Below are 26,228 nucleotides of genomic sequence, written 5' to 3'. Positions count from 1 at the left end.
ATATTTTATGCCGTCGTCCGTGGAAGTGCTCATGAAAAAACTATCTCTTTAAAAACTTCCATTTCAGTACGGTGGCATTTATTAAGCGTTTATTGCGTACATGGTACTTTGTGTAATGCATGATTGTATAATGGAGATGTTGATATCTATGTGTTATGGAACTATGGTAAGGATTGGAAGAGAATTTTCAAAAATATACCATTCAGTGCTTACTTGATACATGAGAGGTGCTCAAGAAATGGCAGTGGTAACTCCAGAGTGTCTATATAGGGAGGGCTGAGAAGCAGCAATTGGCTAGAGGAAGGAGCTATATGGGACTAACTTCTAGGCCTGTGGAGCAAGTACAGTGTACCTACTCAGATTTGTCTGGGGTAGTTTTGGGTTTAGAACTGATGGAACTTTTGAGAGACGCTCAGGTTTCCCCACCAGAGTTACGTAGTTGCTGTTGTTGCACTGAGCTTCCTTTTAGACTCCTCCTCACCTTACCTTCTTCCTCATCAGCTAAGTCTTCCTTGCCTATGCCTTCCTCCTTTCTCTCACACCCTTGATATTGAAGCCAGAGTCTTCTGGCCCTTTCTCCTTTTCTATTAAAAATTTTACTTTTAAAAATAATTGTTAAAAAAAATACAAAAATAATATCTGAATTTTAGAAAATGGAGAATTTTTTTTTAAACAATCTTCATCAGTACTCTCATCACTTAGAAGAGGAGTCAGCATCCTTTTCTGTAAAAGACCAGATGGTAAATATTTTCACCTCTGTGGGATATGGGGTCTCCTTTGAAACTACTCAACTCTGCCACTGTAGTGCTGAGGCAACCTTAGATACTATGTAATGAATGGGCATGATTGTGTTCCAATAACACTTTATTTACAAACAGTTGATGGGCCATTTTGGTCTGTGGCTATAGTTTTCCAACCTCTAACATAGAGAAAACTCCTATTAACATTTTGATTTCTTTCCTTCCATGTATGTTCTTTAAAATGTCTTCTTATAGTACACTATTACCTAGTAATTTGATTTTTCTTTTTTTTTGAAGTAAAATATGAAAAACATTCCATGACTTCTGGATTATTTGCCAGGCAGCTTTTTTTGTTGGTTTTTTAAAAAAAATTTTATCCATTTTGTTAGTTTTTTGTGTAATTCCCACTAAATTCCATCTCTTCTTTCACGTTTCTGAGTTGCAGTCTTTTTCATATTCTCAAATTATGACTAATCATAGGTTTTATGATATAATAGCACAGTGAAACATTTTAGAAATTGATTTTGAAGCAATTTAAGTGGCTTTTGTATTGTTTGATATCTGACAATAGGTTATACCTTATGTAAGCAATTCATTTCATATTGAAGCAATAATATTTTTCTATTGTTTCCAGAGATGCAGGGGCTGAAAGACTTGATGTCTTTTCAGGTGAGCAGATTTGCTTTCTTCTTTTATTTTCTTCTAATGGAAAGCCTGTAGTTATTTTGCTTGTATTTTATTTCATGAAATAAAACCACATTCTATAGAATTTTAATGTAATCTAAGTGCTTTGTGGGTATGGTGACCCTATGGGGAGCCAGGGTGAGGAAAGTATACTCTGAGAGTCAAATTGTGTGCTAAAGGACCCATTTACAAAATTAGGTCTTCCAGAGTTTTGTGAATGTATCAGAGTGATTTGGAGCACTCAATTTGCCTGCCATGAGAAACAGTTTTATTTTTAAAAAGTATATTAAATTAATGGTTATTCATAATTAAGCATACATCATTCCCAACTTATTAGTTTTAAAGTGTGTACGTGAATGTGTGGTATGAGGGCTAGAAAATCCAAACCAAATCTGTTTTCTTTGCTGACTTTATTTGTAGTCATCAAATATTTATTGCTCTCATTAGTTATCTCATTAGACTATGATGCTAATGAAGTTAGGTTCTGTGGTCCAGCTCTGTAGAGTAATGCCCAGGTAGTCACGCTGCATCCCTACCACATTTCTGTCAGCTGTTCTGCAATATTGGCTACTGGTCACGGGTGAGAGGATATGCTCCATGATGTAAATCCATATCTCTGTTTAAAAAGTACCTCAGTTAACTGAGTGTTCTGAGCCAGAGGAGTGCTTATGCTTCATGAGGGAGATAGACGTGGACCTCTTGAGATAACTGAGGAAACAATAAATGACACTCTTCATCTCCTTCTCCTATCTAGGTCCTGAAACACTTGAGAAATAAAAAAAGAGTCAGCGTTTATTGCTGATAAATGTTAGGCTGGAGTATGTAGCTTAGTGTGAGAGAGCAAATGGACTTGCAGGTCAGACCCCGGGATCACGTGGATTCACCAGCCCGGTGGAGTTGGGCTTCCTCTGAAACTCATCTGCCCTGGGACAACGGATCAGGACTTATGCTCTCTGCAGGCAGCTCTCTCCTAGGAGGAAAATGCAGGGTCAGAACTGAGCCTCCCCAGTTTATCCTTCCCTAAGTGACCAGTAGGTGAGTGAGGTCACCTCCACAGGGGAAAAATGAGTGAAGGCACAGAATAGGGCCTTTCTAGTGAGAAAAAGTCATCTTCCCTTCCATATCCAATAAAGTAAAATAGGATGAACACTCTTGCTTAGGGGAGACTCAGAGTATGGTGGGAACACAGAGAAAGGAGAAATTATGCCTCATATTAAGGGGCTAGAGCTTGAAATATGGATGTGATTTTTGTCAGATACTCCAGGAAGAAAAGAATATTCCTGTGTAGGTAATAATTATGAGAAAACAAATGGAGGTAGGCTACTCACAGATTCATTAATTTATTCAGTAATAATTTGTTGTCTATTATTCTAGGTGCTGGGGATAGTGCACTGAGCAAAATGTTGAGGTCTGTGTTCCCCTGGAACATGTATCCTAATGGGGAGAGATAGACAATACAGAAATGAACAAATACGTAATATACCAGGCAATGATAAGTGCTAAAAGGGAAAAAATAAAGCAGGAGAAGAGAACAGAGAGCCATGGAAGGGGTATACAGTTTTTCACGGGTGGTCTAAGAAGGTTTATTTAAATAGCTAACACACCAGCAAAGACCTGAATGATGTAAGGGAGGGAGCCACACAGATACCTGGTGAAAAAGCACTCAGGGAACAATGCTGAGGCTGGGTTGACTGGCACTAAGTGTCAGAACCAAATGAATGAGCATCTTCAATACCATACTATGGTTTTTTCTGCAGTCAATGGACCACTGAAGAACTTTGAGCAGTGTCAGTTTTCTAAGTAGACATGTGCTCTTTTCTTTTTTAAAGAAAGATACTCATTCCAGAAATACCTTATAAGAGAGTCTGGAGAAGTATGAAAGCAAGGATGGCAGGGAGGTATGGCTATTGGAATTACCTATAAGATTTCATGAGAATTATAATAGGCAGTAGTTCTAGAAATGGAAGAGGAGGAATAGATGTAAGCTGCATTTCATTCAGAGCACATGCACAATTGATGGTGGGTTGAGAAGACTTATCCATAGTCACAAAATACAACAAATACAATCAGAATCCATGTATTATATTCTTTGGGGTTTGTGACTGGAGACGAGCAGGGAATGAGAGCATTTATTTCACCCCACTTTCTCTAAGTACTTAGCATCATCATAAACAAACAAAATAAGATCTTGACCAAGTTGAGATTAAAGTGGCACTTCTTTTTTTTTTTTTTTTTTTTTTTTTTTTTTTTGAGATGAAGTCTTGCTGGGGTGCAGTGGCGTGATCTCGGCTTACTGCAAGTTCTGCCTCCCAGGTTCATGCCGTTCTCCTGCCTCAGCCTCCCGAGTAGCTGGGACTACAGGCGCCTGCCACCACGCCTGGCCAATTTTTTGTATTTTAGTAGAGATGGGGTTTCACCATGTTAGCCAGGATGGTCTCTGTCTCCTGACCTCGTGATGCGCCCACCTCGGCCTCCCAAAGTGCGTGAGCCACCGCGCCTGGCCTTTTTTTTTTTTTTGAGATGGAGTCTCACTCTGTTGCCCAGGCTGGAGTGCAGTGGCACCATCTCAGCTCATTGCAACCTCTGCTTCCCAGGTTCAAGCAATTCTCCTGCCTCAGCCTTTCGAGTAGCTGGGATTACAGGCACACACCCGGCTAATTTTTGTATTTTTAGTAGAGACAGGGTTTCATCATTGTTGGCCAGGCTGGTCTCAAACTCCTGACCTCAAGTGATTCCCTCTGCCTCAGCCTCCCAAAGTGCTGAGATTACAGGCGTGAGCCACCACACTTGGCTGGCACTTACTTCTTTTTTGTGTTTATGTATATTTTGTGAAAAACTGAACTTATAGTTCAGTTTGGCTTAATATTACCTATTCATGTTTTTATTGATTTACCTATTCATTTTTTATTGAGGCAAGCTATCATATGGCTATCAACATAGCAAACTGATTTTCTTAAAAAAATGGATAAAAAAGGCGGGGACAATGCTTATGCATCAATACATAGAATTATTCTGGGGATACAAAGTTAATCTAAGATTGGACTAGTTTTCAAATTATTTACTGTGGCCTTGAATTATTCTCAGTCTTACATTTCTGTCAAGTAATAATTTGAAGGCTATAAAATTCAAATGAAATATGTTTCACCGTGGTGGTTTATACATTTGTGTGTATTAGTTCCAGTAAACATGGATATGCATTCGGTACTTTTTTTTAGTGCTTACTAAATGCCAGGCACTGGGCTAGGTGCTGCGTTTACACTCTTAAGGAACTGGCATTTTAGTGTGGAGCCCATGAAAAATGTAGTATGTAGCTGTACTTTGGTGGGTAGAGGGCCCATAGCTTTCCTCATATCTCTGAGATAACTGTGTTCCAAAAAAGTGTAGGAACCATTGGTCCAAAAGACAAATAGATACACGAACAGGTATTTTAATATACTACAAAGGTAGGAAAACAGATAAAGGGGTCATTAATTATGGGCACTAATGACATGGAAGGATTAGGAAAGGCTTCCTAAAAGTCTGATATGAACTAATTGAAAGAGAAAATAGGCATTCGCCTGGTGAGTGAAGCATGGAAAGGGTGGAAGGGCATTATGTGCAGCAACTGGAATATGGAGAGAATATAGAAAAAATGTTTGAGATGTTTAAGATTTGTTCAAGGGGAGTATTTGTGCAGGAGTGGAAGGTGGCAGTATGGGCAGGTGAGGGGAAGACAAGAAATGAGCTTGGAGAGTTATCCAGATGGCCTGGTCATGGAGGGCAAACAAGATTTGTTAGGTGGTTGGATTTTATCCTGAGAGCAGTGGGAAGATATGGAGAGGTTTTAAGCAGGAGAGCAGTGAAATGCACGACTGACGGAAGACTGGCTGCACCCTGTGACTGTAGGGAGAGCAAGAAGGTAGGGCGCTGTTGTGATCCAGAAAAGAGATGGTGGTTTCCTGAAACCAGACAGTATACTGGGGATAGAGAAAGTGGTCAAACGGGAGTCATTAAGGCAGTGAAATCGAGAGGACCAGATGGTTGCCCGTGTGAGGGGTGAGGAGATGGAGAACATAATGATGATCCTGAGGTTTTGACTTGGACAGCTGAAGCCTAGGGGCAGGGTGATGCCATTTATTGAACAGGAAACAAGGAGGAGAAAGTCTAATGCGGGAGGAGGTGTTTGTTTTGTTTTGGACATGCATAATTAACAGGTGATAAAATATACCTGAAATTCATAGTTTTAAGGAAATAACAAGGCCAGGTTTCGGAGTGGATAATGGGGAGTATTAAATTTTGAGGCTATACTTGTTTGTCTCCAATTCCTAATATGGATTTACAAAAAAGGGAGGTACTGTAGTATATGTCTGCTAGGAATCTTGGGTCTTTCCCAGCCATTTACTGAAGGAATGCCCTTCTTTCTGCAAGCTCCTTCCAGGAGAAATATTTACAAAGAAGTGCAAATCAGCTGTGGCTACTATGCAGAGCTGCCCGAGGCTGAACCTGGTTTTGCATCAGGTGGTTCCCAATCCCAGATGAACGTTAGAATAACTGAGGGAGATTTTACAAGAAAATACCAATTTCTGAACCCTATCCAAGACCAGTTACATTAGAATATCTCTAGTTGATTTCAATGTGCAACCAAGATTGAGAGCTACTGCCTTATGCAGAGAACTCAGCAGAGTTGGATTCCCCTCATTGAACAGTGAGGAAATATCAGCCTTAGAGGGAGGACTAAACAGAACAAATACCTTAAAGGGGGAGAGGAGGAATGTCCTGACACAGAAGTTGAGGTAAGCAGATCAGAGGACTAGGTAGAGAGGAGGAACTGGGAAAATGAAATGGTAGGCCAGATCCTAAAAGTTTACAGACAAAGAAGTAAAATAGAGAGAGAAGGGGGAATTAGAAGTGGGCACATCACCATGAAATTATAAACCCAGAAAGATTAAGTATGTTTTATAAGTATGTATTCATGGGCTATCTTGAGACTTATTACTTTTTAAAATATTAATTCTAGGTGACTTTTTTTTTCTTTTTTTGAGACAGGGTCTCTCTCTGTTGCCCAGGCTGGAGTGCAGTGGTGTGATCATAGCTCGCTGCAAACTTGAAGTCCTAGGCTCAAATGATCCTCCTGTTCCAGTCTCCCAAGTAGCCAAGACTACAGGCATGCGCCACCATGCCTGGCTATTTTTTTTGAGATGGAGTCTCGCTCTGTCACCCAGGCTGGAGTGCAGTGGTGCAATCTTGGCTCACTGCAACCTCTGCCTCCCGGGTTCAAGTGATTCTCCTGCCTCAGCCTCCAGAGTAGCTGGGACTACAGACAATGCGCCACCATACCCAGCTAATTTTTGTATTTTTAGTAGAGACAGGGTTTCACCATGTTGGCCAGGATGGTCTCAATCTCTTGACCTCGTGATCTGCCAACCTTGGCCTCCCGAAGTGCTGGGATTACAGGCATGAGCCACCGTGCCCAGCCTATTTTTTTATTTTTAATTTTTAGTGGCCATAAGGTCTCACTATGTTGGCCAGGCTGGTCTTGAACTCCTGGGCTCAAGCCATCCTCCCTCCTTGACCTCCCAAAGTGCTGGGATTACAGGCGTAAGCTACCACATCCAGTCTCTAAGTGACTTTTGAACAGAGAAGTTGACTTAATAAATGTGCTAGAAATGAATCTATGGGGACAGAAAGCATATCAGTGATTGCTTGAGGGTAAGGTGAGGGTGATGGGACATGGAAGGGTCCTAAGGGAGGGTTTACAAAGGGTCAGGAGGAAACATTTGAGGTGTGGATATGTTCGCTGCTGTGACTGTGGTTATGATTTCATACGTGTGTGTGTGTGTGTGTGTGTGTGTGTGAAAATTTGTCAAATTGTGCACTTTAAACATGTGGAGTTTATTGTGCATAAATTATTCCTGAATAACACTGTCATTTAAGAAAGAGAAATGTGCTAGAACTCATATGTCCAACTACTGAAATTATTTTCAGGGCCAGTTTACAAACTGGGCACTAAAATTAGTCTCATTAGTTTTAGTTACAGCTTTAACTTTATTTATTTATTTATTTATTTTAGAAACAAAGTCTTACTACCTTGGGCAGGCTGGTCTTGAACCCCTGGCCTCAAGTGATTCTCTTGCCTTAGCCTCCCAAAGTTCTGCGATTACAGGCATGAGTCACCACACCCAGCCTACCTCCAACATTGTTGTAAACCAAAGATTATGTTATGTAATTTAATGATATCTTTAAATCATCAAAGTTGATTTCAAATAACTTAGCCATTTTCAAAAATTAAATGCGTCTTCAAGAGGTAAGTATTTGCTCCCATGAAGACACACTCACAAATGGCTCTTATGAAAATTAACTACTTAGAAGGGAGCCTGATGGATTTAATAAGAATGGCGTAGATTTATTTTATAATTGTGCTTTGGTGGAAGGGCACAAAGGTTGGTCAGTTTGAGTGAAGGATCCTGGGGTCACTTCACCATTTACCTTTTTCCCTCCCCACAGAGAGGAAATGCCTGACATTTAAAGGACTAGTCCAGTTGCAGAGCAGAACATGTCCTGCTGTATACATAATTTTTTCACATGTAGATGTTTTGTGTTAATTTAAAGCCCTTATGTTGCATGATTATTTTTCCCCTGCAGTTTCTTGTGAAGCTGTAGCCAAGACTCCACTCTAGGCTCCATCTTTGTGCCATAACTCTGTCACTCTGTGGCTGCATTGGAGGAAGACAAATAATTATTCTAGCAGCATGACTTTCTGACTAACAAATTAAGCCCGATATTTATTAGTAATAACTGCTTTCTCTTACAGTGGATAATGAAAAACTGCGGGGGGGATTCATGTTGTGTTTCCTGGATGATGGATGTGGCATGAGCCCTGGTAAGTTAATTATCTAGATACCTAACTGGCTGTTAAAGGAAACAGTCTGAAAACCTACAAAATAAATAAAAATAAATTGAACTATCTATGCAAAAACAGGTATGGAGCTATTAAGGAAAATAAGCCCCAGACTTTTTGTTGAACTTTTTAGATTTAAGTATCCCAGCTGGCAGAGTAAATTTATTGTAACCATCTAAACCAAGACAAAAAGTAAATGTATGTTAATATTGTCAGAAAAATGAAAGGCAAATTTTACTGGTAAGAAATAAGCATCTGGGAATGAATGGAAAACAAATAGTCACTGAATGGACTCTGAGATTGTTTTTAGCTCATCCTTTAGGTATTGCTTGTGAGAGCCCCAGGCAGTTTCTTGTGCCTGTAGGCTATTTTTAATTTTGCTTAACCTTGAGGTAGAGGTTTCCTCTCCTTGTTTTTAGCCTTGTTTTTTCCTCTGCATTTTGAAAGCTTTACTTGCTGCAAATGAATGTTCCCATCATAAAGAATACATCTACAATATATTTCACGACTTATCTTTGTGTATTCAAGGTTAGCACAAAGCCAGCACATTATGGGTATACAGTGTCTGTGTGCTGTGAAATTGAAATGTGATTCCATCTGAGGGCATTGGGTTGTTTTAGATATTGTATTCCTGAATTCTTTAAACACGATGTGTTCCACAAGCCAGGGTTTTTGACCACTAGATTTAAAAAATGGTGAGAGTTCCAGTAATATGGAACTGCCATGTTCAGTTCCACAACTGAGGAAAGGATGCATCAGTATGCTCACATATTGATTTGTTGATAGAAGCTGAGGATATGAGATATGGCAAATATCTTATTTCGGCTCTGAAGTTTCCCCTTGGTCTGAATAGTTGAAGAGTATTAGCAAGTTTAGAAAGACTATTTCACCCAGTTTTGTTCTGACTTCGGATAATTTTGATTTTTCCAGGTTATTTTGATTAAAAGTATTCTTGGTCTTTTATTGTTTAAATGAGAAAGAAGAGTTTGTAACAACAACAGAAAAAACTCATGCTGAAAAAAGTAATTTTTCACTTCTGGCCTGAATATTAAGTTCATTTTTTTGAATTCCTAAAATAAATGACAGAATATATGTGATATATTCTAAGGGAATTCCTTATGAAAAGAAGCAACTCTTTTTATATGGGTCATGAACAAAATGTTTGAAACACAGACAAGTGACAGATATTCCGACCTTCAGAAGGAACTCACACTTCAGTTACATAGTAGCATCAAGTAGTAATAAAGTAGAAGGAAGATGACTAAAAGTAGAATCTATCCATTGTTCAAACGGAGCTAGATCAATCTTGACCCATAGAAAACGACTACAGTACTTTTCGGGTTTTTAAAAAATTCTCTAGTCTTGCCCCTTTACAGTCCATTCCCCACACAGCATCCTGAGTGATTTTCTTTCTTTTAATGTACATTTTCTCATATCATTTTCCTGCTGAAAACCCTCAGTGGTTTTCCATTACTTAATACAATTTGTACTCCCAGCATCTCTTCTAAGGCCTCACATTATTTGGCCCTATGCACCTCTTTGGCCTTTTCTTGTTCTTCCCACTTCCTCCCTTAGAACACTCCACCCACACATGGCTGACCTCTCATCATTTGAATCCATCTCATGTTAACCATCTGCCAGTGGCCTTCCCTGATCATTCTGTCTGCAGGCCACATTCCTGTTAATTCTCTATCGCATTACCCTGGTTTTGTTTTCTTCACTTAATACTCTCAGTCAGAAATGATCTTGTTTATTAGTTTACTTGCAGTCTGTTTCTCCTACCATGACATAATGTTGTCCAAAGCAGAAGACATGCCTGGCCTGTTCAGTGGTTTATTCCCATGCTCAGAACCTGGTAACCATGCATGTGAGTTCATGTAGTGTGTAATGAACTCATGGGATTTGGTTCAGAGCTATACCATGTCTGTACCAAGACTCAAAACTTTGGGTTATAATCCTAGCTGTACCCTCTATCAGCTCTGTGACCTTGGGCAGGTTTTTAAAACTCCTTAGACTTCCATTTGCTCATCTGTGACATGCAGGTCATAATAATAATACCTTTCTTGTTTTGTTATAAGTATTAAATAAGCTGTGCGTGTAAGTTTACAACATAGTACCTAGCATGTACTAAACAATCAATAAGTGTTAGCTAATATTGTCATTATGGATATCCTTACCTAATGCCTAACCCCTCATAGGAACACATCATAGGAGGTCCAGTTAGTTTCAGAGAAGCAGAATGTTTGGTGGCTTTTACACATCTCATACCATGTGCCACTGAACTATAGCATGTCTGTACCCAGACTGACACGGGGTCCTCAGGACAATTCTTCAGCATGTATTCAGGTAGGCCAACAAGAAGAACATTCTTGGTTCTGGAGGTTGGTATTAATATATTCTGAAGTCCAGAGGATTACTGTCTAGAATTCCAGAATACCTGGAGAGGTCGGGAGAATGACTTGGAACGTCTGAAATGATTAGCCTTCTTTCCCAGGTAGTATCAGAGCAGAGGTCATCCTGCCCCTCTTAGTCTCACATGGGCCTGGTTAAGGGCTAAATTCGTGGGGAAATTACTAGTGGTACAAATAATTATAACACTTGTAATTTGGTAACACCCACCAAGTGCCAAGTTTTGTGTTCAGGATTTCACAAATACATCATCTTATTTCATTTGTTGCATTTATCTTCCTCAGCAACACCGTGATATAAGTATTACGTAGTTCCCTCTTACAGCACATGGAAATTAAGGCTCAGACTTTTAAACTCTGCCTAAGGCCACATGGTTAGGTCTGTCTCATCTCTTTCAGTATACAGTTGTTTCTTAGTATCTGTAGGGAATGGATTCCAGGACCTTTCTAGGATACCAAAAGCTGTGGAAAGAAGATGGCATGGTATTTCCATATAACCTATATGTATCCTCCTGTATACTTTAAATCTTTTCCAGGTTCCTTATAATACCCAATGCAGTGTAAATGCTATTAAATAGTTGTTATACTTTGTTGTTTAGAGAATAATGACAAAAAAAAGTCTGTACATGGTCAGTCCAGATGCAATTTATTTTTTTCTGAATATTTTCAGTCCAAGATTAGTTGAGTCCATGAATGTGGAGCCCGCCGTACCTTGGGCTGACTGTAATACCATTAAGACCCTTGTCAGAGACTATGGATTCTGATGAAAATCCTTGTCTCTGGGCTGACCCAAGAGCTATGGGTTTGCCCTGATGTTCTGAGGAATGTGAGATCCTGACAGCTGGGCCTCAGGCCAGTGTCAAAGAGTCTTCCTAACCACCTTAAAAGTCACTGTCAATTACAGAGGAAGCTTCAGACATCATTTACTTTGGACGATCCAAAAAACGGCTGTCAACCTTGAAGTTCATAGGGCAATACGGCAATGGTCTTAAAAGGTGAGAATTTTTTTTCCCTTAAGACATATATTATTGATACTGGGAACACTGTTTATAAAGCAATTTACACAGAATGATGCAGGCATGTAAAGCTTTAAAAAATATATAAACTTGAGGCAGGGGTGACCTACTTTGTGTTGGAATCTCCATATACAAAACTGACTTTTTTTTTTTTTGAGACAGATTCTCACGCTGTCACCCTGGCTGGAGTGCAGTGGCGTGATCTCGGCTCACTGCAACCTCTGCCTCCCGGGTTCAAGCGATTCTCCTGCCTCAGCCTCCTGGGTAGCTGGGATTACAGGCGTGAGCCACCATGCTCAGCTAATTTTTGTATTTTTGTAGAGACAGAGTTTCACCATGTTGGCCAGGCTGGTCTCGAACTCCTGACCTCAAGTAATCAGCCCGCCTCGGCCTCCCAAAGTGCTGGAATTACAGGCGTGAGCCACCCACCACGCCTGGCCCATAACTGACTTTTATCTTTACAACATTTTAAGTTAATTCTCCCAAATAATAAGATAAATCCTCTTTCAAAGATTCCTGAGGTGGTACCCCTGGACTTTAGTGCTTTGTTGCATCTCTATGTTCTGTTCTTTCCCAAAGCATATTTTAACCTAGGTGCTGCATCTGCAGCTCTTTTTTTTAGTATGCTGCATTGAAAGGTCACGACATGAGGCTCACTTGTACGGCTCCTGCCTGAGATAGATGATTGTTCTTTTGAGCCCTGAATGGACCCTTTCCCCTGCAGCCAAACCTCAAGCAAGAGTGTGGAGCTGGCTTAGTTCAAATTCTTCTGCTTTACTTTGAAAAAAAAAAAAAAAATTGTACCCTCTTGATGATGGGTCAGCAGAACAGAGTGTTGGAAAGAACATCCTGTTACAGTACACAGTGATAACAGCCTGCCTGTTTCTTTCTTTTTAGTATTTGAGATGTAAAACATGATGTTCTTCATTTTTAATATAGCGGGTCCATGAGAATTGGAAAAGACTTTATTCTTTTTACGAAGAAGGAAGAAACGATGACCTGTGTGTTTTTTTCTCAGACATTCTGTGAAGAAGAAAGTCTTAGTGAGGTAAGAGTTGAAGTTTTCCTTCTGTTCCCACAGCAATGATGTTGCTTTCATTTACTCTCTCACGAGGTGAAGTCTTGTCATGGGTTCTTTCTGATATGATTTAGAAACTTAGGAATATGTTTGGGAAATGGAGAGAAGGTATCAAGACATTCTGAGGACATCAAAGAGCTGTCCTCTTGACCCTTTCCTGAGGACTTCATTTTCATTATCCATGTGCTCAAATCTCCCAAAGTAAGAGGCTCCCTTAGACATGATGAGCTTTTTAGAAGAAACCTGCAAAATCTTTCCACCATATATGCCATAAATTGATTATCATTTTAAAAATAAATTAAATATTGGAGTCAAAAACTTGGAATACAAAATGTAAAGAAATTGAATGCAAAATAGACTTAAAACTGTAACTCTGGTGACCATAATTTCAACTCCATTTGCTGATCCAGAGGCATTTTATTAATTACCGGTGCCTGAATTTTATTATTATGGCTATCAGTTATAATTCAATATAACAAATACATGTTGAGGAACTACTCTCTACCTAGTACTGGATAGACTCTATTAAGGTAGGAAAGAAGCAGAAGGTCATATGGCCATCTAAGAGTCTTCAGCTTTATCACAAAATAAGGTAGACACATATGAATTGGATAAAAAAGTGAGGGTATTTAAAAAGAATGCTCCTCAATGAGTCTGTGTGGCTACTGTTAGCAGATTATCAAAAGCAATAATATGGATGGAGAGATTAGAGGGCCTAGAGTGCCCAATGAGGGTTTTATGGAAAGAGTACAACTTGCAGCTGGAAAAGATGGTGCTAGAGAATAATGGCCCCAGCAAGTCTCAGACCTGGAGATGCATATGGAGTTTGGATGGACGGTGTAGGACTGTGAGACTGCCAGTGGGTGGGGCTGGGTGACAGGAGCAGTCTGCAGGTAAAAAGGAATAAGCCGTGTGGGAGCCTGACCTGAGGAAAAGTGATGCTGTAAGCATTTATGTTGCATGTTATGTGTGTAAAGGGCAAGGAAAATTGGGCTAACCCTTAATTATAGCTTTCTTAAAATGGGCCATTCCCTTTTTAAAAAAAACCTAAAAACAGCAACCACTTCCCATTTCTACTTCCACAGAGACAACCTCTTACAACAATATTAACAAGTTCTAGCTGGGCATGGTGGAGTCCATCTGTAGTCCCAGCTACTCGGGAGGCTGAAGAGGGAGGATCACTTGAGCCCAGTAGTTTGAGGCCAGCTTGAGCAACATAGTGAGACCCTGTCTCAAAAAAATAAAAATAAAAATAAAAATAAATGGCCTGTTCTTTTGATATTTACCTGCGTATCTCTAAATAGCATGCTTGTATTGCTACTTCTTGATTTTATCTAGGCATTATCTGTTAACCTCCCACTTTAAAGAGGATTTACCTACCTTTTTTCTCTGCTTCTATCATATAATCATAGTCTTCTCATCCCCCACCCGCAACATAGCTTTATTGTAATTTTAGTTATGACAGTATTCAGTATTTACTTTGTAAGACTTTATAAACACTGTTCAAATTATACCAAGTCATCAACTATTATTTTTCCTTTTCATGTGCAACTTATTTCCCCTAAAATTAATCATTGACTGCTTAGTTTTTTATGTGTATTACAGTCACTGAATATTTGCTTGGTTTTCTGTGTTCGTGTCACTGTGTTAACCCCAGTCTCAAAGTGCTGTCCTTTCAGTCCCATCTTCCTGATAAAGTCTGCTCAGGGCTTTCTCCTGTGCTGCAGCTCACACTCCTGCTTCCATGGTGGTGTTCGGCTGCCATCCTGGGATCTGCCCTTGCCCTCTTCTTGGTGATTCCCTTCCCCTCTCTTCTGTGTCATCTCTGAGATCCTAGAGCTCATGTCTTCTTCCGTAGCTTGCTCTCTCTCCTTGGTACAGCATGTTCTCCAGTGACTTCTTGAGCAAAGGAACATAGGGGGCAAAATATCTGGAGACCTCACATGCATTAAAAGGTTTTTATTCTACCCAAACACTTAATGGTAGTTGGGCTTGGTATTATTTCTAGGTTGGAATTTATTTTCCTTCAGGATTTTGAAGGTTTTGCTTCATTATCTAGTTTCTAGTGTTGTTATTGAGAAGTCTCAAGCCATTTAATTACTTAATCTTATATGTGACCCATTCATTTTTTGTTTGTTTGTTTGCCTTTACTCTTTGAAGGTCAAAAGAATCTTCTTTGTCTCAGTATTCTGATTTCAATGTTTTGCCTTTGCGTGGTCTATTTACACCCATTGTGCTGGTCACTTGTTGGGTCTTTTTGATTTGGAAACTCATATTCTTCAATTCTGGGATAATCTTGTAAGAGCTGATGATTTTCTTCTATTCATATTCTCTTTTCTATCCTTTTGTAACTCCTGTTTTTTAGCTATTGTATTCTGGAAATGGTTCTCTAACTTTCTTAGCCTTTCTTTCCTGTTTTCTGAGTTTTATATTTTTGTTTTATTTTCTGGGAGATGTTCTAATATTTATTTTTGAACCCTTTTGTTACCAGAAAGGGGTCTGATCCAGACCCCAAGAGAGAGTTCTTGGACCTCGTGCAAGAAGGAATTCAAGGCGAGTTCATAGAATGAAGTGAAAGCAGTTTGTTAAGAAAAAGTAGAGGAATAAGAGAATGATTACTCCGTAGGCAGAGCAGTGGCCTGGGCTGCTCAACTGAGTATACTTATAGTTACTTCTTGATTATATATGCTAAACGAGGGGTTGATTATTCATGAGTTTTCCAGGAATAGGGTGGGCAATTCCAGGCACTGAGGTTTCCTCCCATTTTTAGACCATATAGGGCAACTTCCTGACATGCCCATGGCACTTGTAAACTGTCATGGCACTGGTGGGGGTGCCTTTTAGCATGCTGATACCTTATAATTAGCATATAATGAGCAGTGAGGATGACCAGAGGTCACCATCTTGGTTTTGGTGGGATTTGGCCAGCTTCTTAGTGAAGCTGGGTCAGCAGGGTCTTTGTGACCTGTATCTTGTGCCCACCTCCTGTCCCATCCTGTGACTAAGACTGCCTAACATGAACATGCAGCCCAGTTGGTCTCAGCCTTATTTGACCCAGCCCCTGTTCAAGATGGAGTCACTCTGATTCAAACACCTCTGACACTTTCACTGAATTTTTTTCTGTAATCATATTCTTAATTTCCAAGAAGTCTTTCTTATTCTCTGAATGTTTCTTTTTCAAAAATATCTCATTCTTGTTTCATGGATACAGTATTTTCTCTTATAACTCTGAAGATATTAACAATAATTGATTTCTGCACTGTTGAAATTTTCATCTTTTTATGGTTTCTGTTTTCACTGAGTTACTTTGTTTATAGTTGTTTGTTCTCTATTATCATATTAGAGGCTTTTCTTAGATGGCCATTACTCCTGAGTACTTTCAAGATAAGTCCAGTAAAATGACAAGTGCAAGCTCTGAGAATGTGAGTGGGGCCTGGCTGCTATGACTGTCACAATAATGTGATCTAACTGAACTTTTTTTTTTTATTGGGGAATCCTTAATGTAATTGTCTTTGTGTCTTTCCTTCTGGATTGGTCAGATTTTTCAAGGAAGACTCCTAGTCTTCTGCCTACAGTCCTACCTGTCAGCTTCTGGGAGACAAATGGGAACGAGATCTGAGTTCCCAGCATCTGCTAAGTATACTTTCACTTGGTCTATCTAATCTCAGTAAGATGCCCCCAACAGCAGTGCCTGGTATGTCTTCCAGTCTAGAAATCCATTGTTCTACTCTTTCCAGAGGGTAAATATCCAGACCCTGGGGGTTGAGGAGGAGCTGTTGCTGATGGGGATCTAGATGCTACTTCTAGTTCTCTTCTCCCCCTACCCCAACTCTAGGGTTATCTCCTGCCATCAGTCCCTGAGCATTTCAGCGTAGGAATTCTGAATTGCAAATCAGGCTGGCTCTTCTTTCTGGCTTGGGCTTTAGATTGCTTTTCTTGCATGTGCTGTCATCTGCTTTTCAAGTTTGAAAATGCTGAGTCTATTGTTTCCTCTGCCATTCTACCCTTCAAGAGGGAGTTTTGAAGTACACTCCATCTGTTCCCGCATTCCACAATGGAGTATTTTAAAATACAAGCCTCTCTATACACATTTGTTATGTGTCTCTTATACAACTAGATTATAGGAGGAAAATGAACTTTGAACTTAGTGTTTTGTAATTTGTCTAGATGAAGAGTGGAATGAAATAGATAAGACGAAAGAATAATGTTTTTTGTGTATTTCATAATAAATTGATGTGTTTTTTTAATAGGTTGTAGTTCCAATGCCCTCGTGGTTAATAAGAACCAGAGAATCTGTCACAGATGATCCCCAGAAATTTGCAATGGAATTATCTATAATTTATAAATACTCCCCATTTAAAACTGAAGCAGAATTGATGCAGCAGTTTGATGTGATCTATGGAAAATGTGGTAAGATCATCAAAACTCTGACAATTTGATGGAAGTATTTGTTTTCAGTGTCTTATCAAAGACACTGTACATATGTTTTCATTTTTTTTGTTCTTATAATCTCATGTGGATTCACACTGGGGACAGTCATTTATTTTATCCATATGAGCTTTGTCTTAAGAGCATCCAAACATAAATTACTGTAAATCCCTGACACTGGGAGAAGGATGTGTACTTGCATGAGCTTGGTGGAACTGGGTAAGAAGAGGATGATACAGGCTATGACCACAGGGACGCCACAGTCACTGCACTAGATAGCAAAGTTAGGAGACACTTATTGCATCATTTGAGATAGGGTGATAACAGGTATGTAAGAGAGTTAGCAACTTATAAAATAATGAATTAATGTCTCTGTGGCAAAGAGTTAGCAAAAGCATTGCAGACATTCTTCTCCAGATTAACAGATCTTTTCCCCATTCTTTCCACCTCCACCAATTTTCTGTTCAACATGTCCAATGCACTGTGTCTACTGACACAGTTGATTCAGGATTTAGACACAGCCATTTAGCCCATGTTCTTAGCTACTATGCTATTCTCCCTTGTGTTTAAGAACTACCAAAAAGTATAATTAGTTGTCCTCTTAATTTCTCTAATGATCCTGTTTGACTTTGTATCATAATCAACTGGAAATAATTTGGACTTTTTTTGTTAATCATGCCTTGGAGCAGGGGTCAGCAAATTATGGTATCGGGTCAAATGTGGCCCCATACCTGTTCTTGTAAATAAAGATTTATTGGAACGCAACCACACTCATTCGTATATGTATTCTCCATTGCTGCTTTCATGCTTCAGTGGCAGAGCTGCATTGTGAATAGTTGCAACAGAGACCGTATGGCCTGCAAAGCCTAAAATATTTACTATCTGGCCCTTTACGGAAAAAATTTACCAACACCTGCTATAGTGTATGAAAACAATATTTCTTATTTGTACAATGTTTAAAAACCCTTCTTTGTTTTTATGTGTGTTAAATTCAGTACTACCAATGAGAGCTTTACCTATAACACAAGCTTGGCTCAGGCTCTTAACATATTTCATAATGCAAATTATGAAAAGAGTGCCAAAGTTTAAAAATCCACATTGAAAGACTTGTAATGAATTGAATAGTGATAAGAGGCACCATACTGTAGAAACTCAGCACTCTTTGGCAGGGAGTGAAACTTGCTATAAGACATATCTTGGCTTAGCCAAAGACTTAGCCAAACATACTATTTATAGCAGACTCAGTTCCATAGATTAAATGATAGCACAATGACTAGCATTTAGTGTATTTAAAATACTGACAAGTCAAACATCTATTTTTCTACCAGGTACTTTGCTGGTTATTTATAACTTGAAGCTTCTGCTTAATGGAGAACCAGAGTTGGATGTTAAAACTGACAAAGAAGATATACTGATGGCTGGAGCTCTGGAGGAGTATGTGTGTGTTTGACAGAGTGTTTTTCAACAATGGTGGTGAGCTAGAGTTAGGAGCCCTGCGTCCTGGCTCCAGGTCTGAGGTCACTGGGCTTTAGCACTGGGACAATTCATCTTACCCTAGTTACCAATGAAGTTGGGCTAGGCCAGTGGTTTCCAAACTTTAAGCCTCAGAGTGCCCTGGGATGTTTCTTGAGAAGTACAGGATCTGGGCCCTCATCTTGACCTACTGAGTCAGAATGTCCAGATATCAAGCCTAGGAATCAGTCTTTTTCAAATGTTCCCCAGATGATTCAGAGGTGCCAGCATGTTTAGGGACCACTGGAATATAAGACTTCTAAAGCTTTCTAATACCTTGACTCCTAATTTGTAGATATTAAAACTGAAAAAAACCTGCAGAGTTTATTATTCATTACAGATCATTAAAAATGGACATCAGGATAGTGTGAAGCAAAAAGGAATATGAACAAGTGGCAATTCAATCATTATTTTCTGCATGAAAAAGTGTGGAGAAAGAATGAAATAGCGACAAAAGCTAGGTTTCTCTAAAATAACATTGTTACTTAAAACTTAGCTTTAAGTAAGCTTTAAGTAAGACTAAAAAACTGCAGCTAGAAGAGATTTTAAAGGTAATTTAATCCAGTGCGATTTATTTTGTATTTCAGTGTTGTACAATAGAAATATAATGAGCGCCACAACGAGGGACATATTTAATCTTAAATTTTCTAGTAGCCATGTTAAGAAAAGTAAAAATAGGTGAAATTAATTTTAATAATGATTTTATTTAATCCAATATATCTAAAATATTGTCATTTAAATTTCAATATGAAAAATATTGATGATATTTTGTATTCTTTTTTTAATACAAAGTCTTTGAATCCAGTGTGTGTTTTGCAACATACAGCCCATATGAATTTGGACTAGTGCCCAGTAGCCACAGGTGGCCAGTAGCTACCATATGTTTTTAGACTAAGCTGTTAAGATCCAAGTAGACATGTCAGGTTACAGAGAACTTCTTTTACTTTTCCCAGTGAGGTGAAACTTAGAAATTTCTTTCCACAGTTAGCAAATAACTATTTGATAACACACTTTTAGATTATCTTCTCTCCTTATTGCTGATGTATGTTTTATCTCATATTCCAACATGTGGAATTCCTAATATACACATAAATGGAGGGATTTTTTTTCTTTTGGAAAAAAATATTCAGCCTAATGGCTGTTCCACAAATGCTGGGAACCCGTGTGCCAGCATTAATATGCCAGTGTCAGAAAGGAGTCCCAGGATTTTCAGCATCTCCATTACTATCTTCCCCTTTTCCTGCTGCCTCTGCCCTTCTAGTTGCCAGCTGGTTCCAAAACCGATATTTCATGCTATTTAAAAGCATTTTGAAACAGTTATCTGTCAGAGTGCCTTGGCATTTCTACACTGGCATTAGAAAACAATACATTATTAGAGGGATAATTTGACAGCTACATCTTTGGAAAGATGTTCTTGCTGTTTCCAGATTGTGTAATGAAGCCAGAGCTTCTCTAGCCATTTAGGCAGTCAATTACAAAATAAAGAAAATGAATCAGACCTAAAACATGTACGCTTTCACTTTGGCACATAGATCACACTGGATTTTCTAATTTGTTTTTCAGCAAAAAAATTTTTTTTAGTTTAATCACAAGAAAAGCCTTTAAAGACAGGGCTAGGATTTTATAAGGAAGAATCACTGTAAAGAGGATTCATAGTTTCTGAACCGAGGATGCTATACATTTCATGGCCTCTGACACGAGTACTGTGATGGTGCCAAGAAGGGATAGCATCACCACCTCCTCGGGGGTAGCAGTGCCTCTGCAGTTTTTTTCTGGAAAAGATTTGCCCTTAATTCCACTTCATTGTTGATTTTGACCTACTGTCTCTCCCCATCACTCCCAAGCTCCCTTTAAACTTAGAACATACTTTTTTCTTTTTTTTTTTTTTTTTAGATGGAGTCTCACCCTGTTGCGCAGGCTGGAGTGCAGTGGTGCCATCTTGGCTCACTGCAACCTCTGCCTCCTGGGTTCAAGCGATTCTCATGCCTCAGCCTCCCAAGTAGCTGGGATTACAGGCATGCGCCACCCTGCCCGCCTAATTTTTTGTATTTTTAGTGGAGACAGGGTTTCACCGTGTGGGCCAGGCTGTCTTGAACTCCTGACTTCAGGTGATCTGCCCCTCTCAGCCTCCCAAAGTGCTGGGATTACAGGCATGAACCACCGCACCTGGCCAACATACATGTATTTTTAACTTGTTAAAAAATGGTACATAGTTTGCCACACAAGGTTATGGATAATGGTGTGGTCCCATGGGTTCTAACATTAACATCCAATTACTCTTCAGTAAGAGACTAGAAAAGACATTAATTCTTAGTCCTAAAGGATTAGTTCTGGTCCAAGGTGGGTCTTTTTTCTGAGTCCTCTTTCATTTATGGCTTCTGATATTTGAACCCCTAATCTGGTGCAGTTTATAATATAACACATTTTTTACCATTTCTTTTCCTGGTGATTATTGTATCCCTTTATCTTTACTGGGTAGGATTCTACAGCTGTCCAAAACAATTTTCAAATCTTGAAACTATGTAATTTTCAGGTTTGGTCTTAGATAGTAGAGTCCTGCTGATTCTGAAAATAATTTAATTTTCTGTATAGGAATGTGAGAATTCAAACTTTCAAGCCGTATTGGCCTCAGGGAAGAGGTGTTTTGGCATTATTTATTTCACATAGTTCTTGTGAACATTTGACATCATGGTTTTTTTTTTTTTTTGAGACAGAGTTTTGCTCTTGTTGCCCAGGCTGGAGTTCAGTGGTGCAGTCTTGGCTCACTGCAACTTCTGCCTCCTGAGTTCAAGTGATTCTCCCACCCCAGCCTCCCAAGTAGCTGGGATTACAGGCATGTGCCACCACTCCAGGCTAATTGTTTTGTATTTTTAGTAGAGATGGGGTTTCACCATGTTGGTTAGGCTGGTCTTGAACTCCTGACCTCAGGTGATCCACCCACCTCGGCCTTCTGAAGTGCTGGGATTACAGGCGTGAGTCACTGCACCCAGCTTTGACAACAGTTTTAAACATAGGATTCAAAACCTTTTATCATTCTGCTTTGGGCTGAGGCACTAACAGCAGTAACCAGACCAGTGGCAGGGTTTTCTTTCAAGATGACATTCACGTCAAGAGAATTTCAGTAGAAGTGATGTTCAAGCACATGAACAGTGGTGGCCTGTGGTTTGGCATTATCAGTTTAAAGGAGACCTGTTTTCACTTAAATTAAAAAAAAAATTTTTCAAATAGATAGCAGTCATCATAATTTCAGAATGCACATGATACACAAGTCTGCATTTTATGTGTGAAATATTAAATTGAATTTTGAAATTGTGAATATGACTTATGGAGAGTGCCAGGGAATCATACATAGGTTCCAGGGCTATATGCAGAAAGTGAGTTGAATTTGCAGGGTAAAAATTATCTTAAATTTATATGTCGCCGTAAACTTAGGCAGTGTTTCCTGAAAGGGAAGAAGATACAAAAAATAACTTTGTAAAAAATCAAAAGAAAATCAAGAGTTTGAAACAAAGGGTACGGGTAATGCCAAGAATACTGAACAGTGAAGAAAATGAAAGTGGGCTAATGACAGAAAACAAGATATTTCTTCAGGGCTGGGCTAGGTGTGTTTACTAATTTATGTTGTGGTAATTTTTTGGAATTCTGGACCCAAATCCCATATCTCAAACTTTTGTAGATGTTTTCTTCCATTAAGTTATATTTTTTCTCTTTAAATAGTCCATTTGTGCAAAACAAAATCCTTAGTTAATTCTTTCCCTCTATCTTATTGGTGGCTTTTAGTAAGCTTCATTTACAGTCATACAGATGATTAAAGTTTAGAGTCATTTTCAGAAGTCCTTTGTTGAGTGGGTACAGAAGATAACAGGCTAGTGGAGAGTTTTAAAATGAGTCACTGCCCATCATGACCTCCTATGTGACTAGTATGGATTCTCATCTGTGAAATCTACAGGACTGTAATTCTACTTTGGCATTCCTTACATAGAGATCTTATTTCATTCATAGGCCATAGACCTCTTTATGTGGATACCAGGAGGAATCTTAATTTGGATTTTAAAATTACATGGAAGATATGCCACTGAATTGGATCCAAGCATTACTTTTCTTTTAGACTTTTATTTTAGGTTCAGGGGTACACATGTAGGTTTGTTACGTAGGTAAACTCATGTCACAGAGGTTTGTTTTACAGATTATTTCATCACTCAGGTATTAAGCCCAATAGCCAACAGTTACCTTTTCTACTCCTTTCCCTCCTCCCACACTCCACGCTCAAGACCCTAGTGTCTGTTGTTTCCTTCAGTGTGTCCATGTGTTCTCATTATTTAGCTTGCACTTGTGAGAACCTGCAGTATTTAGTTTTCTGCTCCTGTGTTAGTTTGCTAAAGATAACAGCCTCCGTTTGCTAAAGATAACAGCCTCCAGCTCTATCCATATTCCTGCAAAAGACATGATCTCGTTCTTTTTTATGGCGGCATGGTATTCCATGGTATATGTACCATATTTTCTTTATCCAATCTGTCATTTATGGACATTTAAGTTCCATATCTTTGCTATTGTGATATAGTAAATAGTGCTACAGTGAGCATTTGCATGCATGTGTCTTCATGACAGAATGCTTTATATTACTCTGGGTATATACCCAGTAATGGGGTTCCTGGGTTGAATGGTAGTTCTACTTTTTAGCTTTTTGAGGAATTGCCATACTGCCTTCCACAATGGTTGAACTAGTACATTCCCATTAACAGTGTGTAAGTATTCCCTTTTCTCTGCAGCCTCTCCAGCATTTGTAATTTTTCGACATTTTAATAATAGCCATCTGACTGGTGTGAGATGGTAGGTTTTGATTTGCATTTCTCTAATGATCAATGATATTGGGACCTTTTTTTCATGTGCTTGTTGGCTGTATGTATGTCTTCTTTTGAAAAATGTTCATGTCCCTTGCCCATTTTTTAATGGGTTGTTTCTTTTTCTCTTGTAATTTTAAGTTTCTTATAGATACTCGATATTAGACTTTTGTCAGATGCATAGTTTGCAAATACTTTCTCCCATCCTGTAGGTTGTCTGTTTACTTTGTTGATGGTTTCTTTTGCTGTGCAGAAGCTCTTAAGTTTAATTAGATCCCACTTGTCAATTTTTGCTTTTGTTGTAATAGCTTTTGGTATCTTGTCATGAAATCTGTGCCTGTTCGTATGTCCAGGATGGTATTACCTAGGTTGTCTTCCAGGGGTTTTATAGTTTTGGGTTTTACATTTAAATCTTTAATTCATCCTGAGTTAATTTTTGTATGTGGTATAAGGAAGGGGTCCCTCTTCAATCTTCTGCATATGGCTAGCCAGTTATCCTAGCACCATTTATTGAAGAGGGAGTCTTTTCCCATTGCTTCTTTTTGTCAGCTTTGTTGATTATCAGATGGTTGTAGGTGTGCAGCCTTATTCCTGGGCTCTCTATTCTGTTTCATTGATCTATGTGTCTGTTTTTGTACCAGTACCATGCTGTTTTGGTTACTTTACCCCTTTAGTATAATTTGAAGTTGGGTAATGTGATGCCTCCAGCTTTGTTCTTTTTGCTTAGGATTGCTTTGGCTATTCAGGCTCTTTTTTGGTTCCGTATGAATTTTAAGATAATTTTTTCTAGTTCTGTGAAGAATGTCATTGGTAGTTTGACAGGAATAGCATTGAATCTGTAAATTGCTTTGGGCAGTAAGGTCATTTTAATGATATTGATTCTTCCTATACAGGAACATGCGATGTTTTTCCATTTGTTTGTGTCTTCTCTGATTTATTTGAGCAGTGTTTTGTAATTCTCCTTGTGGAAGTCTTTCACCTCCCTGTTTAGGCATATTTCTAGGTATTTTATTCTTTTTGTGGCGATTGTGAATGAGATTGCCTTCCTGATTTGGCTCTCGGCTTGGCTGTTGTTAATGTATAGGAATATTAGTGACTTCTGTACATTGATTTTGTATCTGCAACTTTGCTGAAGTTGTTTATTAGCCGAAGGAGCTTTTGGGCTGAGACTATGGGGTTTTCTAGATATGGAGTCATGTCGTTTGCAAACACACGTAGTTTGGCTTCCTCTCTTCCTATTTGGATGCCTTTTCTTTCTTTCTCTTGCCTGATTGCCAAGCAATAGTTTTCTTTACTTCTCATATACCTCACTGTCCCTTGTTTGTTTGCCAGGTGGTTCAGCACCTGTTCAAGAGGCATTAATTTTGGGGGCAGAGGATGGAGTGAGAATGAAGGGAGGAGCTTCAATTAGTATTACAAATATTAACTCATTGAAAAATTTTTAAACTTTCATAAATAGGTAAAGCAATGTAAAAATGCATCCTCATTCTCCACCTCAGCTCCCCCAGTCTCTCTTCTACTGTAGAAATTATTTTGCTACTTGGGATTTAAATCTATCTTCTAGATATTTATTATCTGTCACTTTATATTAGATTTAACTTACCCTTTTTAAAATTTTGAAATAATTTGACTTTTCAAAAATTTAAAGATAATACAGAAAATTCCCATGTATCTTTCACCCAGATTTCCCAAATGTTGATATTTTACCAAAATCTGAAAAAATTAGAAATTTGAAACATGTCTGGCCCAAGCATTTCAGATAAGGGATGGTCCACCTGTACATCAGTACTTCTCTGTTGATGGGCATTCAGGTTGATTTTAATTTTTCACTTTTGGGAACAATGTCAGTCTTTATACTTAAATTGTTAGACATTTAGACAAGTATTTATTTACTATTGATTCTCAGAAATACTATTACTGGGTTAAGTGGTTGTAATTTTCCTCAATGGTGACATTTTGCAAAACCAAGGTACAATATGATAACCAGGACATGAACCAGGACATGAACCAGGACATGAACACAATCCATCAGGTTTGATAGAAATCTACCAATGCATCACTACAAATATCCCTTATGTTACCCGTTATAATTATACACACCTCCTTCTTTCTCCATCAACTCGACTTAAAAAAATAACTTTAAAAGAGTATATTGGTAGATAATATATATACATATTTTAAGGGTATATGATACATTCGTATAATTTGTAAAGTTAAAATAGAGGTAATTGGGATATTCATCCCCTTAAATATTTCTTTTCTTTATGCTACAAACATTCTAATTATTCTCTTCTAGCTATTTTGAATTGTACCACAGATGATTGTTAACTATAGTTACCCTATTGATCTGTTGAACAGTAGGTCTTATTTCTTCTATTTAACTGTATATTTCATCCCATGAAATCAACCTTTCTTCATCTCCACCCTATTACCTTACCTCTGGTAACTACCAGTCTACTCTCTATTAATGAGATCCACTTTTTAAGCTGCTACATATGAGTGAGAACATGTTATATTAGTCATTCTGTGCTTGGCTTATTTCACTTAACGTAATGACCTCCAATTCCATCCACGTTGCTACAGTGACAGGATTTCATACTTTTTTATGGCTGAATAGTATTCGGTTGTGTATATGTACAACAAT

The 26,228-nt window shown here is 38.6% G+C and overlaps 1 protein-coding gene across 8 annotated transcripts in view; it reads left to right on the top strand.

Moving 5' to 3' along the window:
• MORC1 (MORC family CW-type zinc finger 1) overlaps window positions 1–26,228 on the top strand; it is a 169,201-nt gene that overhangs the window by 6,047 nt on the left and 136,926 nt on the right. For 5 of the 8 annotated variants that reach the window (XM_054481556.1, XM_054481553.1, XM_054481554.1 and 2 more), the window contains exons 3-8: window positions 1,375–1,409; window positions 8,215–8,283; window positions 11,614–11,704; window positions 12,665–12,773; window positions 17,054–17,213; window positions 18,560–18,665. In XM_054481556.1, the coding sequence (XP_054337531.1) occupies window positions 1,375–1,409; window positions 8,215–8,283; window positions 11,614–11,704; window positions 12,665–12,773; window positions 17,054–17,213; window positions 18,560–18,665 (570 nt within the window). Of the gene's footprint in view, window positions 1–1,374; window positions 1,410–8,214; window positions 8,284–11,613; window positions 11,705–12,664; window positions 12,774–17,053; window positions 17,214–18,559; window positions 18,672–26,228 lie in introns of all 8 variants that reach the window. The other 3 variants (XM_054481555.1, XM_054481552.1, XM_054481550.1) reach the window with 1 other exon arrangement.

Source organism: Pongo pygmaeus, chromosome 2, assembly GCF_028885625.2.
Source record: "Pongo pygmaeus isolate AG05252 chromosome 2, NHGRI_mPonPyg2-v2.0_pri, whole genome shotgun sequence".
Lineage (NCBI taxonomy): Eukaryota > Metazoa > Chordata > Mammalia > Primates > Hominidae > Pongo > Pongo pygmaeus.
This window is presented reverse-complemented; position numbering and strand designations above follow the sequence as displayed.